Source organism: Sphaerodactylus townsendi, linkage group LG03 (genome assembly GCF_021028975.2).
Source record: "Sphaerodactylus townsendi isolate TG3544 linkage group LG03, MPM_Stown_v2.3, whole genome shotgun sequence".
NCBI classification, from domain to species: domain Eukaryota; kingdom Metazoa; phylum Chordata; class Lepidosauria; order Squamata; family Sphaerodactylidae; genus Sphaerodactylus; species Sphaerodactylus townsendi.
In genome coordinates this window covers 59,196,440-59,211,386 of record NC_059427.1, presented here as the reverse complement: position 1 = coordinate 59,211,386, position 14,947 = coordinate 59,196,440, and the positions used below count along the sequence as shown (strand labels likewise).

The 14,947-nt window shown below is 43.4% G+C and overlaps 1 protein-coding gene across 1 annotated transcript in view; it reads left to right on the top strand.

The window, feature by feature from the left end:
- Positions 1-14,947, top strand: part of HDAC11 (histone deacetylase 11) — a 63,794-nt gene that overhangs the window by 39,568 nt on the left and 9,279 nt on the right. Inside the window, 3 exon segments of the mRNA XM_048490005.1 lie at positions 3,082-3,146; positions 5,111-5,207; positions 8,914-9,092. Of these exon segments, the coding sequence (XP_048345962.1) occupies positions 3,082-3,146; positions 5,111-5,207; positions 8,914-9,092 (341 nt within the window).

Here is a 14,947-nt window from a genome sequence, read left to right as displayed (position 1 = left end):
TTCATGAGACATGCAGTGGCAAACCACCCTGAGCACCCCAGGCGCTGTCATGAACTCCACAGGGTCACCATAAGTCTTCTGTGACCAAGGATGGGGACTTGAGAGAGAGAGAGACATTAATTAAGACTGGCATGAATGATGACAGTCTCTTGGACCAGATAGACTGAAGGCCTAATGCTCACACAACAGAGGAGTGGGGTGGGAGTCTAGCTGTGCCTCGAAACAATTCTTTTTTAAAATATATGATTCAAGAAGAGCTATGAGTTGTAAGAACATAAGAACATAAGAAAGAGCCTGCTGGATCAGACCAGAGTCCATCTAGTCCCAGCACTCTGCCAAGTTCGCCAGTGGCCCACTAGATCCCTTTGGGAGCTCACATGCAGGATGCTGAAAGTACTGGCCTTCTGCTGCTGCTCCTGGAGGCACCTGGTCTGCTAAGGCATCTGCAATCTCAGATCAAGCTTGGGATCAAGATTGGTAGCCATAGATCGACTTCTCCTCCATAAATCTGTCCAGCCCCTTTTAAAGCTATCCAGGTTAGTGGCCATCACACTTTCACCTCCCGTGACAGCATATTCCAATCACGTGTTGCATGAAAAATGCTTCCCTTTTATTAGTCCCTAACTATCTCTAATTGTAATAGGAACAGACCTGGGCATTATATGTCCATGGGCCAGATCTGGCTCCACCAGATGACTCCCCGGACTGGGTCTCTGAGGTGTCTTTCTTTTAGTGCTATAGCGGACCCAGATGGCGCATTCGAAGATTAGGGCCTTCAGCAATGGAGGCATGTAGCTCGGTGGCAGCTTGGCGGCTGGGACCTTCAGCGACCAGTCGGCAGTGAGACAGCCAAGGATGGCGGTGGCAAGAAGAAAAACGCCCCAGAAGGCGGCGCAGCAGCTACCGCACTGCCCTCTGGAAGCTCTTCCGCCGCTCTCCTTGGCTGTCTCGTGCTGCTGACTGGTCGCTGCAGAGCCCCTCTTCGCTGCTGCCACTGAGCTGCTATGCCTCCATTGCCGGAATTGCCTGTCTTGGATGCACTCCCCTCTGGGTCCGCTGCCCGCCCTGACACTCTGAGGACTCCTCTCCTTGACACCTGCTAAGCTGCTTGATGCTTCACGTGGTCTTCTTCACCCTCCACGCCTGGTCAACGTCTCCAAGCAGCGGTGTCCGGATCCCTCCCCACTGCTGGGTAAGTGCCTGTTCCTCGAGTGCTCTGTCACCTGGCCGGCCTGCGGCCCAGATCTCCCCTGCAAGCACACTTCTCTCCTTGGATCCAGGCGCCTCGCTTGCCCCGCTGCACCCTCCACGCTCTTCTCCCACCCTTTCCTCTTCCTGTGTGGGCAACTCTGCTCTTCTTTCTCTGGGTGAGCTGGGCTCATTTTCACCCCACCAGGCACCAACCCTTAGCAGAGAGCGCAGTTGGGTTGGAAAAAGTTTCTCCCATGGGGGTGTGTGCGCGCGCGCGCGCTTTTTCCGCATGAGCCTCGGAAAAGAACTCCAAAAAGGGGGATCCAACTTTGCAAACAGAAGGCTGTGCTCCCATGCATCCTTCTTGGGAAGCAAGCCCCCTTTCAGCAGGAGGGAGACTTCTGACCCAGTGGAAACAGGATCGCACTTCCCAACTCAGCCCCGTTTGCTGGGAAGGAACTTCTCTTGAGATCTGAGTAGATTTGCACCGGCTTCGGTTGCTCACCGCGTTTACTTTCTCTAAAAAACCCCTTGTAACTTGTTTCTTTTAGGGTTTTAGAGCTATAGGTTGGTGCACCTGCCTGAAGTTTTCTTGGGCTGCATTCATCCCGGGCAGGGACTTCCCTCTGAAGTGCAATGTGCCTGCCGGTGTTAATTTCCAGTTCCTAATTGCCTTGAGAGTGGGTTATTGCAGCCTAAGGTGGAGGGCCTGCCCTGTGAGGCAGAACTTTGTGTGATGTGGCCGGCACATAAGTGGATGAATCACATGTGTCACGTTGTTTAAGGAAGAGGTCCCTCTTCAAGTGGTATTTATTTAAGATTTTTATGCAGTGAGTTCCCTGACCTGGTTAGCCTAAAAAGCTAGTTGCTGATTGGCTCTTTCAATTTTATGTAAGAACAGGGTTTTTACCCTCATCTGCAGAACACCTTGAACAACAGAAGTGGAGTCTTGGCATGTTGACATTTCTCTGTTTAGTCAGGCATGGTGGTACTTTTCTCTAGACTTCTTTCTGAGTGAACATTTTTAGAAGTCTTCTTTTGGGAGAAGGGTTTCTACTCTGGCCAGACTCCTTCATCTTTGACATCTCCCTGAAAGGAGGAAATCCAACAGGGGAAGCTTTGTGCTTTGATGCATTTGCAAACTAGAAAAATCTTTGAGTTTCTACTCATCATAAAACTGTAAAAGGTTCAGAGACCCTCTCAGAAAACCAAATTGGCAACTCCTTAAGTTTCCCTGAATGTTGAACCATCAAGAGAGTCTTAAATCTGTCTTCATTTTTTAGCTCTGTTTAAGTTCTGTTGAGTTCAGCCTTTTGGCCTGGCCCTCCACAATATTTTCTGTTTCTTATGTGGCCCCATGGAAAAAATAATTGCCCACCCCTGTATTAGAAGCATGTAGATAGGGCAACTAAGTGTGAATTCACTTTCTTACTGTGTTCTATTGATGAAATACATCTACTGATCTGGAAGAATTCTCAATGTAGTTTAAAAAAATCTTCAAATTTTTAAACAAAATCAAAACTGGAATACCATATGGGGTTTAAATAGACTACATGTGTTTTGGATTATTCAGGTGCATGAGTGGAAGGTGCTGTCATGAAAGAAGGCAGTTTTGTGCAATTCCCTGTACTCCCAATGCACTCCCATGTTATATGGCTCCTTATCATGAGGATCTTCTGACCCAGCAGAGGGTTTTGAGAGGGCTGCTACAATTTTTTTTGCAGGAGCTCCATTCACTTACACAGCTGTAGAATCCAATCCTTGGACATTCATTGAGGAGCCAGCTATTAAATGTTAAGTTTAAAATGTCTTACCTTTGTTTTTTCTATATTAAATGTTAAGTTTAAAATGTCTTACCTTTGTTTCTTCTATCAATATTGTTTGTATTCCAGTTTTTATTTGAAAGAATAGAAGGAGTTTCCAAGGCAACTATTATAGATCTGGATGCACATCAGGTGAGTAATCATATTAATGAAATTCAAACCAAAATGCCTGAGTCATTTCAGTATTGTACCTTTTTTGATGAAAGCGAAGTTGTTTTTAAATGTTTTAAGGGGTTTACTGCCTTGAAGGCCCAAACTTATTGGAAAGGCAGGATGAAAATATTTTAAATAAAAACAAATAACAAAAATAATTCCATTGTAATTGACTAGCATAATAACTGTTTTAATGAATATGTTTAAAACATTGTAGAAATTAATATTCTTTTACATAAAACTGGAGTATATGTTAGGAGCAGACCACTATAGACCTTTCATTGTACCCCCTTTAGAGAATGAGAATGCTTCAGTTCTGTTCCTAAAGACTGAGCCATGTATGGGCATAGGTAGTACCTAGATAAAATACCAGTACCCAGATAAAAGACCAGATAACATACCAATTTTATTCAGCAGGACTTACGCCAGGAAAATGTTCTTAGGATTGCAGCCTCAATGCTCTACTTTGAGACTGGTTGGTGAACAGCTGGATCTAAATCTAAGAAGGAAACAAAATAAATAAAATAACCCTAATGTTTAGCTGTGCTATTAGTGCTATGTAATAAGACATCTCTGCTATTATTCATTAGTAATATAATGTTAGCTTATTAGTTATTTGGTTGGATTATTATTTACTTAACTACAACTTGCTGTGTAAGTTTGGTGATCTTTGGTTAGAGGGATATAATCAATTAAACAAGCACCATGAGTTATATAACTGAGCTGTAGCTCCATCATATGGTTGAAATGTAAAAATATATTTTGCTTTGCTAATAGAATCAACATTGCAGTCCTTGAGGCTTCCTTGGTATACACTGAGATACTGGAAATCCATTAAAAGAATTATAATTAGCTCAGCAGGCATAATCACTGCAGTGTTTTCTACGACAGATGAATTTGACCTTCTCTGCTGGAAGCATAGAGGAGGCTAAGCTTATGGACAAATATCAAATCTATCTGTTTGCAATATAGTGTGTGAAACAAGGTTAACATTTGTATTTAAATTCTGCATAGAGGCTAAAAAAATGTTGCTAGATTTGCTGTAAAACCCTGAATTAGCCATACTTGTAGATCATTGCTGGTTTTGTTGTTCAGATTTCAAGATAACAACTCGTAGATTAAAATATTAGTATTGTTATGTGGCTCTTATATTTTACACAAATTAAACTTGTGAGTTGTGAGCAGTTCTAATATATTTATAGAAAAATAAAAAAACGTTCAATGAGCCATTTATGAGTTTTTATTACATTACTTTTTTGGCATATTTATACTGCTTAAATGAAGTTGAGATCCTGAGTGATGTGCTGTGTCACATAACTCTCTTCTAGAAGCTAAGAATCTCAGAAACAATGCAGTCCCATGAGTTGCCCTGGATCCTGTTTTCAGATTATAAAATACCAGTCTTGACTCCTGAGTGCAAGTTCCTCCTTTAAAAGGTATCAGGATGCCTTTAAAAGTGTTTCGCCAATGTATTGTGTTCCAGTAGGTGTTACTATAATTTCAAGAATATAGTTTAAATGTCCAGGTGAAAGCCACTGAAATAAAAAAGGCCTAGAATTTAAAGAGATTTTAGATTTAGATGTTTATTCTCCTGTACTCCAGTACTACAATTGGAGATAAAAAACAGTGTCCCTCTTAAAATGGATTTTCCTGTCATTCTTGTAGAAATGTAAACTTTCAAAATTTCTTGGACCCTAAAAATAGTTCAAGCAAGGCTTGAGATATTTACCATTATACCCTCTCATAGTACCCTCTCAGAAATAAAGATAAATATTGGAAAGATTGGGAAAATGTCACTTCAACTATAGACTTGTACATAGATTTATTTTGTACAACAGAATGAAAATCAGTTTCTTATTTTTTTTCTCCCTGAACAGAAGATGATGGGGAAAAGCTGTATTTCAAAATCTGATTTTTACAAACTGTTTGTAATTATTTTACAGGGCAATGGGCATGAACGAGATTTCATGGAGGACAGCAAAGTATACATTATGGATGTTTACAACAGGTACATTTATCCAGGAGATGGATTTGCTAAACGTAAGTAAATAATTTCCATCCTGATGTGATTTCAAATCTTTTAAAATACATTTTAATAAAGAAATTAACATTTTCATTACTACAATATTCTGTTTTAAGAAATGAAATGCAAAACGTTTGTTTCCAGTCATACCAGTTAGTTGAATGGAACATAACTGTGTGAAGGAAGTTAAAAACTGTGGGTGGATTTGAATAGGGTACGCTGGCTACAGGGTCTATGGATCATGCATTTGTTTCACAAGGACTTGGTTGGACGCATCATGCGTACAGTGAGAGTTCCTGGCCTGATCACTTCAGAATCCACTCTGCAGATGGCCTGCCAGGTACATGGCAGTTTTTTTTACCTTCCAGTCAGCTGAGGAACCAGTCAACTTCCATTAGACCCTACGTAACTAACCACTCTTTTGGCATCTCAATCAGAGTAACTCATGGTTCAGTATAGGTTGACCTTGCACAGACTGCTTAGAATTGCTGTCTGAGCCTTTTGAGTTCCCAGCCTTGGCGAAAGTAACAGTTGAACCAGCATATCCTTGGTTACAGTTATGGTGGAGTTTCCAGTATACATAGTGTAGTATAGTATAGTTAATTATAGTATAGTCTCCAGTGGAACAGCTAAAAGTTTACTTCACATGTAAAGAATTTCTAGTGTCTGAATTCTATCTGAAGTAGCAGATAAAGATTCTTAAAGTCACACATTCTTTTGTGTTCAAGTTCATATAAGATTGTTGGAGGGTTATTAATTTGCATATTTAGCAAAGGCTCATGGGTATGCTGTTAAAAAAATTAAATTCATTTTTCATTTTATGTCCTGCTTATCCCAGAAGGGCTCAGGGTGGCAACAACATGTTAAATTTAATTTAAGGAACTCATAAGGAATACAGGTAGATTTGTAGTGCCAGCCTAAGCAAAGTTATATTTTCCAAGCCAATGTGTTTAGGAAAGTGTAACTTTGCTTAGGATGGCATACTTTCATGTGATGGACATTGCATATTGCTCAGTCTTGCAGGCCCTGCGGAACTCACAGATGTCCCGTAGGGCCCTGATCTCAGCTGGGAGCTCTTTCCACAAGTGGGGGCCAGGGACAAATAAGCCCTGGCCCTAGTAGCGGCCAGCCAAACCTGCTTGAGCCAGGAACCACCAGTAAATCCCCACCCCCTGATGAGCGGAGGGCTCTAGAGGGGCAATATGGGAAGAGGTGGTCCTGTAGGTATGTAGGTCCAAGACCGCTCATGGCCTTAAATGTTATACTGCCAAGCAGCATTACATTTTTTCTGCTGTTCTGTTATAATGTATTTTAAGGGTGTAATGGTCATTTATGTCAGTTTGTTTATCAAAGCTTCTGAAGCCTTCACACAGTATAAAACATTAGTAATTATAGGCAAAAATCGTGGCAAAATATATTGATATTTGTATTAGAGAGTTCTTGTATCAATTCTGGAAAGGATATGCTTCAAATCAGCATTGTTATTCACTTTTCTGACTTTCTATAGGAAAGTCTATTTTACATAATTGTGTATAAAATGGGTAACAAAGAAGAAAAGCTGTATCTCCTGAAACTAAAATGTGGTTTATCACACAAGCTGGGTTGTTGCTGTGTGTATTGATTTTGGGGTGTGTGTGTGAGAGAGACTTGAAACTGAAAGCTGAGTTGGAGAGAGAAAGGGATGCAAGAGGGGGATGAGAGAGTAATATGGCTGGTTGATTCTAGAATGTGCATGTGGTAGGACTGTGCTGGACTGGCAGAAGGTGGCAGGATTCAGAGTGAAAGGACTAGGGTTTCAAAACTCTAGTGGGAGAGAGTTAAATCTCTGTGAGAGAATTAGAAAGTCAGAGTGTATACCGATGAAATCAGAACCTCAATAAACTGTTAGTCAAAATAAAGACAGAGTCAGAGAGAACTATGGGAGAGAAAAGCTGTCAGAAAGTGTCAAAGTGAATTTATATTGAATGAAGTCCGTAAAGTATTTGTTGCCTCATTTTTATTTTATTTTGTAAATATTTTGCTTGAAATCTTCAAGTTACCTATCAGTTATAAATAAAATCTCACTTCGTTTGAACAAACACTGGAATCCTACCCTATTTTCCTTAGGACACGTAAGCCATCAACTTTGCCCTACCAAAGGGAGATAAAAGGGTGTTTTGTTTTGTTGAATTTATATTCCTGGCGGCAGCTATCATATGGGAAAGAATTAAAGGGACCAGTACTAGTTGACACTTATGATATATTTATTTTAAAATAAAAAAAACTGGACATCGTTTTTGGTGACTAAGGGTGGAAGGGTCATTGTACTAAGATGCAAATAAACTCTGTGGAAAGAAAAGTGTTAATTCTAATGTAAAAGCTGTGTTCTTTTATTATTTTGGCATGAGATCTCACCAGAAAATTTTGTATAATCAAATTGTGACATATGCAGTGTTTTGTACATGTTGGATAATGCTTTACAGTGGCACATTGCTGTACTGAAGTTACTGTTCCTACATTTACCTTGATCAACTTAAAGTATAATGGGCCTATTGTTTATGTATTAGTATGTTTTCAAAGAATGATAACAGTGCTACAAAGCAATCCTAATTCCAAGACTTACTATACCTTGTCTGATAGTTTTACAGGGTTCTGAGTCATAGGGGAGGCAATGGCCTACAGGGTATGGGAATTTATTTCATTTCAAAATTTCTGAACGTTGTGTCTTTTTATTGTTTGTTTTTCTTTTTCTGAAGTTGCTTGCAGGGCTGCAAATAACTGCCCTTCTCAGCTACCTGCAGTCTCCTGTTGAGGCTTCTGAAAAGAAAGCCAATCTCTAATTTTTATAGTTCTCTCTCTTGACTTTCTTATGTATGCTCTGATTCCAGTCTAATGAAATATAGTGTATTACATAAGTAGTCCTAGATGCCATCTTGATAAGAATGGCAAAAGGAAACCAGAAGCAACAACAAAATTTGCAAATTATTGATTTCCTTGATTATATTCCAAATGAAACAAAAAGCTGAAAAAGAATGAAAGAAGTAAACAGGGTCAACATTTTCTTGTAAAATTGAATGTCAATTGATATGTGAATATACAGAGTGAAGTTTCAGACTGTGCCACAGAGAGAAACACATCTTGCTGTGACATGCCTCTAAAGATGCCAGTGGGTGAAATGTTAGGAGCAAATGTTACCAGACCATGACCACACAGCAGGAAAACCCACAGCAGCCAATTCAGAGTTTTCATTGTTGTTATTTTTATGTGAGTAGGGCCAGTACTAATGCTACTATTTATGTGGACAATTTATTTTTAGTATTCATGATTTCAAAAATTTCTGTAGTATATTCTAAATGAGTCTATCAGTGTAATTAGCTAGGGCCTATAAGTTTCTATTTGTTTCATAGTATAAATAGCAGTTGTTGTAATTAATTGCTATTTTAGCTTTCTTATTACCCTACCCTTCTCCCTGCCTACATTACTGCTTCTGTTTCATGGCATAAATGTTGATATTGGTTGCCGCGGTGCACATATTCTTACCATTACTTCTTTTTAACAGATTAGATCTCTTCATAATTCTAATATGTGGTGTGACAATTATTTTGATAAAGGAGGTATTTATGACAATTTTTGAAAGCTTAAGAGAATTAGTTATAAAAGATTATTTCTTCTACTCTCATTTTTTTCTACCACCAGCATCACACATAAGTTTTTATTGTGTACTACTTCTACATTAACTTTTAGGAGCCATCAAGCGGAAAATTGAATTGGACTGGGGCACAGAAGACACAGAATACCTTCAGAAAGTAAAAACACATGTGGAAGGTGCATTGAATGAAGTGAAACCAGACATCATCATTTATAATGCTGGCACGGATGTTTTGGAAGGTGACCCATTGGGAGGCCTGGCTATATCACCACAGGTTTGTGTAGCATGATATACCTTTTCATAAATGCAAGAATGATATAATAGCCTGCTCTAATGATCAATTAGTGCCAATACAACATTCCTTATAACACACTTGTGCAGCCCCTTGTAATGTGTGAACTGGATTTCATCACTTACTGTACATTTCCCTTTGTTTTCAGTCCTAGCCTCTTTGTGCTTTTGTTCTCTTTGAACCAAGCATTACTTTCTTTTCAAGCCAACTATCTTTTGGCTATTCCCTTCATCCTGAGAGATCATAATGGCTTTTTCTTGCCTTCCTTTCCACTGTGGAAGCAATGACAACAGGCAAATATACATACACTCTTTGATGTGCGACATTGGCAATGCTGTGCACTTATTCTTCCCGATACTAATATCAGCAGTAACAATAATTGGGCAAAAAAATGTGAACCATTTTGGCTTAGGAACTGAAATGGGTCTAGTGACAAATAGGACACAGCAAAGATTTTTTAAAAATAATACAAGTCCAGCATGGTAGCCATGTTAGTCTGCTGCACTATAATAAAAAGTGCTAAGGCACCATAAAGACCAATCCCCTGCTCAAGACAGGATCAGCCTAGACCTAGAACATCCTGACAAATGTTTCTCCAGTTGTTTCTTAGAGACTCCCGGTGAAAAGGAGCTCACCTCCCTAGGTAGCTGATTCCACTGTTGAACAACTCTTACTGTAAAAAAAAAAAACTTCTAATATTCAGTTAGTACATTTCCACCTATAATTTCAACCCATTATTGCAAGTTCTATTCTTTACTGCCAACAAGAACATCTCACTGTCCTTCTGTAAGTGACAGCTCCTCAACCTCTTTTTTCCAGATTAAGCATTCCCAAACCCCTCAGTCTTTCCTCATATGCTTTGTCTCCAGGGCTATGATCATCCTAATCACTATTCCTGAACATCCCATTCTGTCCACATCCTTTTTGAAGTGAGGCCTCCAGAACTGCAAACAATTATCCAGGTTCAACCTGATTAATGCAGTGTACAGCAGGACTGTAACATCTTGTGATTGAAATATTATGCCTCTGTTGATAAACCCCAAAACTTTATTAGCCTTTTTGTCACTGCATTATATTCATACCGGATGCTCATATTTAGCTTATGGTCTACTTATACACCAAAATCTTGCTTCCCCGCACTCCTGCCCAGAAGTATATCTTCCATCCAGCATGTGTGTTCCTCATTTATGTGACCCAGATGAAGAATTCAGCCCTTACCCTTATTGAATTGCATCTTGTTCACATCTACCCATTTTTCCAGTGTGTTCAAATCTCATTGAATTCTCTATCTCTATCTTCTGGTGTGTTCGTTGCTTTTCCCAATTTGGTGCCATCCAAAAATTTAATGAGTAGTCTCTCCACACTTGCATCCAGATCATTTATAAAAGTATTGAAAAATACCAGACCCAGAACCAAGCCCTGTGGCACCCCTCTGGATACCTCCCTCCATTCAAATAAAATGCCATTGACAACTACTCTTTGAGTGCTATTCTCCCTATTCTCCTAACTATCCTAGAGTCCAGTCCGCAGTCCTCTAGTTTACCCATCAGAACATCGGGGGAAACACTGTCAAAAGATTTACTGAAATATAGGTGAACAGTATAAACAGCATTCCCTTAATCCAGTAAGCTCATCACTCCATCAAAGAAGGAAATGAGGTTTGTCTGGCAGGACCTGTTGGCGACAAATCTGTTCTAACTTCCCTAGATCACCAGGTGCTCACAGATTGATCCCTTGAAAATCTGCACCAGTTTCATTTCTGGGGCAGAGGTCAGACAAACTGACTTGTTGTTTCCTGTGTCATCCTTCCTCCCTGTTTTGAAGAAGAATTTGGATTTATACTCCACTCTTCTCAACTGTAAGGAGTCTCAAAGTGGCTTACAAATTTCTTCCTTTCCTTTCCTTTCCTTTCCTTTCCTTTCCTTTCCTTTCCTTTCCTTTCCTTTCCTTTCCTTTCCTTTCCTTTCCTTTCCTTTCCTTTCCTTTCCGACAACAGGCACCTTGTGAGGTAGGTGGGGCTGAGAAAATTTTGAGAGGACTGTGACTGGCCCAAGGTCACCCTGCAGGCTTTATGTATAGGAGTGAAAACACCAACCCAGTTCTCCAGATTAGAGTCCACTACTCTTAACCACTACTCTATAAGATTGAAGATTGGAATTACATTAGCCCTCCTTGTGTCATATCTCCTGTCCTCCAAGAGGTCTGGAAGATGATGGACATAGGCTCTGCAAGTTCTCTAGAAAGTTCTTTGAGCATTCTTGGGTGCATACCATCTGGTCCAGGGGATCTGTATCTGTCCAGTGCAGCCAAGTTCTTCTCAACTACCTTTCTAGCCTTATCAATCATCAGTCCAGGCACCATACCTTGCATACTACCATCTGTAGATGAGCTTGTTCTGTTCTTCAGGGAAAAAACTGAGACAAAATAGGCATTGAGCTTTTCTGCTTTCTCCTTGTCCTCTAACAGAATTTATCAATTTTCACCCAATAGTAGGCCTATTGGCCAGCCTCAGCTCACTCTGAGCTTTGGCCTCTCTGATGGCTGACCTACAGTCCTAGCATTGTCAGATACTTTTCTTTAGAGGTATGTCCTTGTCTCTATTTCTTGAACATTTTCTGTTTCTGCCTTAGCTCATCATGGAGTTCTCTGTTCATCCCCATTCTACTGGCGGCGGGGGGTATCTTGATTGGGTGTCTTCTTCATTACTTGCAAGGAGGCAGGAACCACTTAATAGAGTTGAAACTCCCCTTCCTGTGACGTGCTCCGGGGTTATTCCCCTCAGTATTCTTTCCTGCCTGCAAGGAGTGCAAGGCTTCGCGCGCAGCTCCCCAGGAAAAAACTTCTAAAGTGTATTTTGTGTGTGCCTGTGTCTCCTCTGTCTTGTCTCCCCCCTGGACTTCTATGTGTGTAGAAGTAAGTGGGAAGGGGGAGGATTAGCCATATTGAGGGGGAAGCTAGGAGAGAGTTCTCGCTCGACGATTAGAGGCTTCCCGCCATTTTCAACGGACCCCGCCTCAAGATGGCGACCGGGTCCTTCACTCCTCCCAGGGAGGACTTCACTCGTTCCGCAGCAGAGGGAACGAGAGCCGCCAGGGAGCAAATATAAGCGGAGGCTCAACCCCCCGCTCCAAAAGCACCTGGCCCAAAAGAAGGGAAGAAGAGACGTCGGGCACAAAGCAGCTGATACACAGCCAGCACCAGCGCTTCAAAATGAAGCTGCTGGGAGCTCGGGCGCTTCCGAGGGCGCTGCAGCTTTACAGAGGCCCGTGGCTCCCACTGGGCTCGGAGTCCCTCCCCTACCCCATGCGGGATTCGGAGTCCCCGGCTTCCCCCAGTAACGAGGAACAGGGAATCCAGGGGGAGGGGGCGGAGTCGCGCGAAAGCGAAAACCTCCAGCCAGACCCCGCTGGGCAGGCAGCCAGTCGTGGCCTGGCAAGCAGCTCCCACCCAGCAGCATTCGCCCAGGGCTTCCTCCTCGGATCAGATAGAAAAGGCCTCCTTAGGATGCTGTAGAGAGGCACGCCAGTCTTCTGTCTTTCGCTAAGCAGAGCAAGGTGCTTCGAACAGCCACTGGAGCTCCCTCATAGAGAAGGGAGTAGACTCTGGCCTACAGAAACCCGGTATAGAGTTCCTCTAGATGAGGGAGGGAGGGACTCCTCCCGAGGAGGAGGAGGCGGAGGGCGGAGGAGGCCAGATTCTCTCTGACAGCCAGAGGAACCCCTGGTAGAGACCCACAGAACAAGCCTCCCAAGTTCCTTTAAGCTAGAGAATCTGCGGCAAAATGCTGGGATCCACGAAGGCCATTACATCCAGCCCTGGACCTACAGGTGGACCAGGGAGGGGGCAGTGAAAGACCCCCCGCCAGACCTCCAGACCTTGGTGACGCCCCCCCTACACCCAGGGGAAAACTCTAGTTAAGGGGTACCCCCCAAGGGGAAACATGGACTATTTCCCGAAGGATCAGGAGGGAGAGAAATTCTTCCCCGTTCCCGAGTACTTCGTCACTAGGATTAGGAAGGAGTGGATAAAACCGGCTGCCCACAAGACCCTCCCCCCCTCCTTCAAGAAAACATATCTTATGCCACCACAATTCCACACCTTGCTACAGGCGCCCCCAGTCGACGCCCCGGTTGCCGCTCTTCACTCAGCAGACCTGGTAGTTAAGGAAGGAGAGGGCAACATCAGGGACCCCCTAGACAGGAGGTCCGAAGCAGCGCTGAGGAAGACACACGAATGGTTAGCGGCCGCGACCAAGACCCTCACCGGGCTCTCTCACTGCATCGCAAGGGGCAGTAGCAATGGTGTGGCTCAAAAGGGTACTGGAGCGCATTCCGGAGCTTGACACCGCCACCAGAGAAGGAGTAGAGCGCGTCCTCATGGCCAGCGCCTTCATGGCGGATGCCACCCTTGACGCCATCACCCTGGTGGCTAGAGCCATGGCAACTCCTGTGCACGCCAAGTGATTGCTAAGGCGATTTAAATGCATGGCTTCGTCCCTGGCAGGCCGATGCCCGTTCCAAAAACGTAGTTGCTGCGTACTCATACCATGGGACAGCCCTATTCGGCACCGAACTAGACAGAGTCCTAGTCGAAACTAAGGACAAAAAGAAAACCTTGCCCAAAGTGATCAAACATGAAAAGGGCAACACTTCCACCAGCAGACCTACTTTTAGGTCCAACAGAACACTCCCCAGGTTCTCCAGAGAGCCCGCCAAACAGGGATGGCAACAGCGGAACTCCTTTCGTGACAAACCATTCGCCAAGACCAACAACAAGCAGGGAAAGCCCTTCAAGCCAGACTTTAAGAAACATTGGATCTATCTGCGGACCTACCGGGTGGGGGGGGACGCCTAACCCCAGGTTACAGAGCGTGGACCTGGCAGAGGTACCTGCGTGAACCAATTGGGTCCAGAGAGGCTTCATTCAGGAGGGCTACGTGATAGAATTCCTACAGTTCTCCAAAGGCGGCAATTCGTCCACATCACCACCATTGCGGAAACTCTCCCCAAAACAAAACGAACTCCTTCCAGGGCAGTGTAAGCCCACCTGCTGGAAATGCAAGCCAAGTAGAACGGGTCCCGACGCAGGGAGAGGTTCTATCGGAACGATCATTAGCACTTCTTTACAGTCCCCAAGCGCAACGGGGACTGCAGGGCAGATGCTGGAATCTTCGAACGGTCAACAAAGTCGCTCCATCGCCAAAGTTTCGCATGGAAACTCTAAGAACTATAATACTGGTAGCCCTGAGGCCCAACGATTTCCTCACCTCTCTTTAGACCCTAAAGGAGGCCTACCTCCCACATCGCATGATCCACCCGGCCCACAGAAAGTTCCTAAGGTTCGCAGTGGGGCAGCAGCATTTTCAGTACAGGGCGTTACCCTTCGGCCTGGCCACCGCCCCAAGAACGTTCTCAAAGATCCTGCTGGGACCCATCATCCAGCTGAGGGAACAGGGGATCCACATACATCCCTACCTAGACGACCTTCTCATCAGGTCTCGGTCCAAACACCAGGCAAGGGAGGATGTGGCCAAGGTCCAGGAGGTGCTGCTGGCCCGCCTTGATTCTGGTCAACCCAGAAAAGCTTCTGGGCTTGTCCCCAAGCAAAGCACTGGGAACACCACTGGAGCAATAGTGGACCACGATAAAAAACGCGTAAGTATTTATCCCTTCAGAAAGGCATCTTCTGCAAAAATTCAGTGCCTCGCTACCAAGGCATTACTGTCGGCTCAGCGCCCATCACAATGCTCAAGGCAGCCAGCTTGCTGGGACTCTTTATCTCAGTCATGGACCTTGAACCAGTGGAAACGGTTCCACCCGGAGGCCTCTGCAACAGCT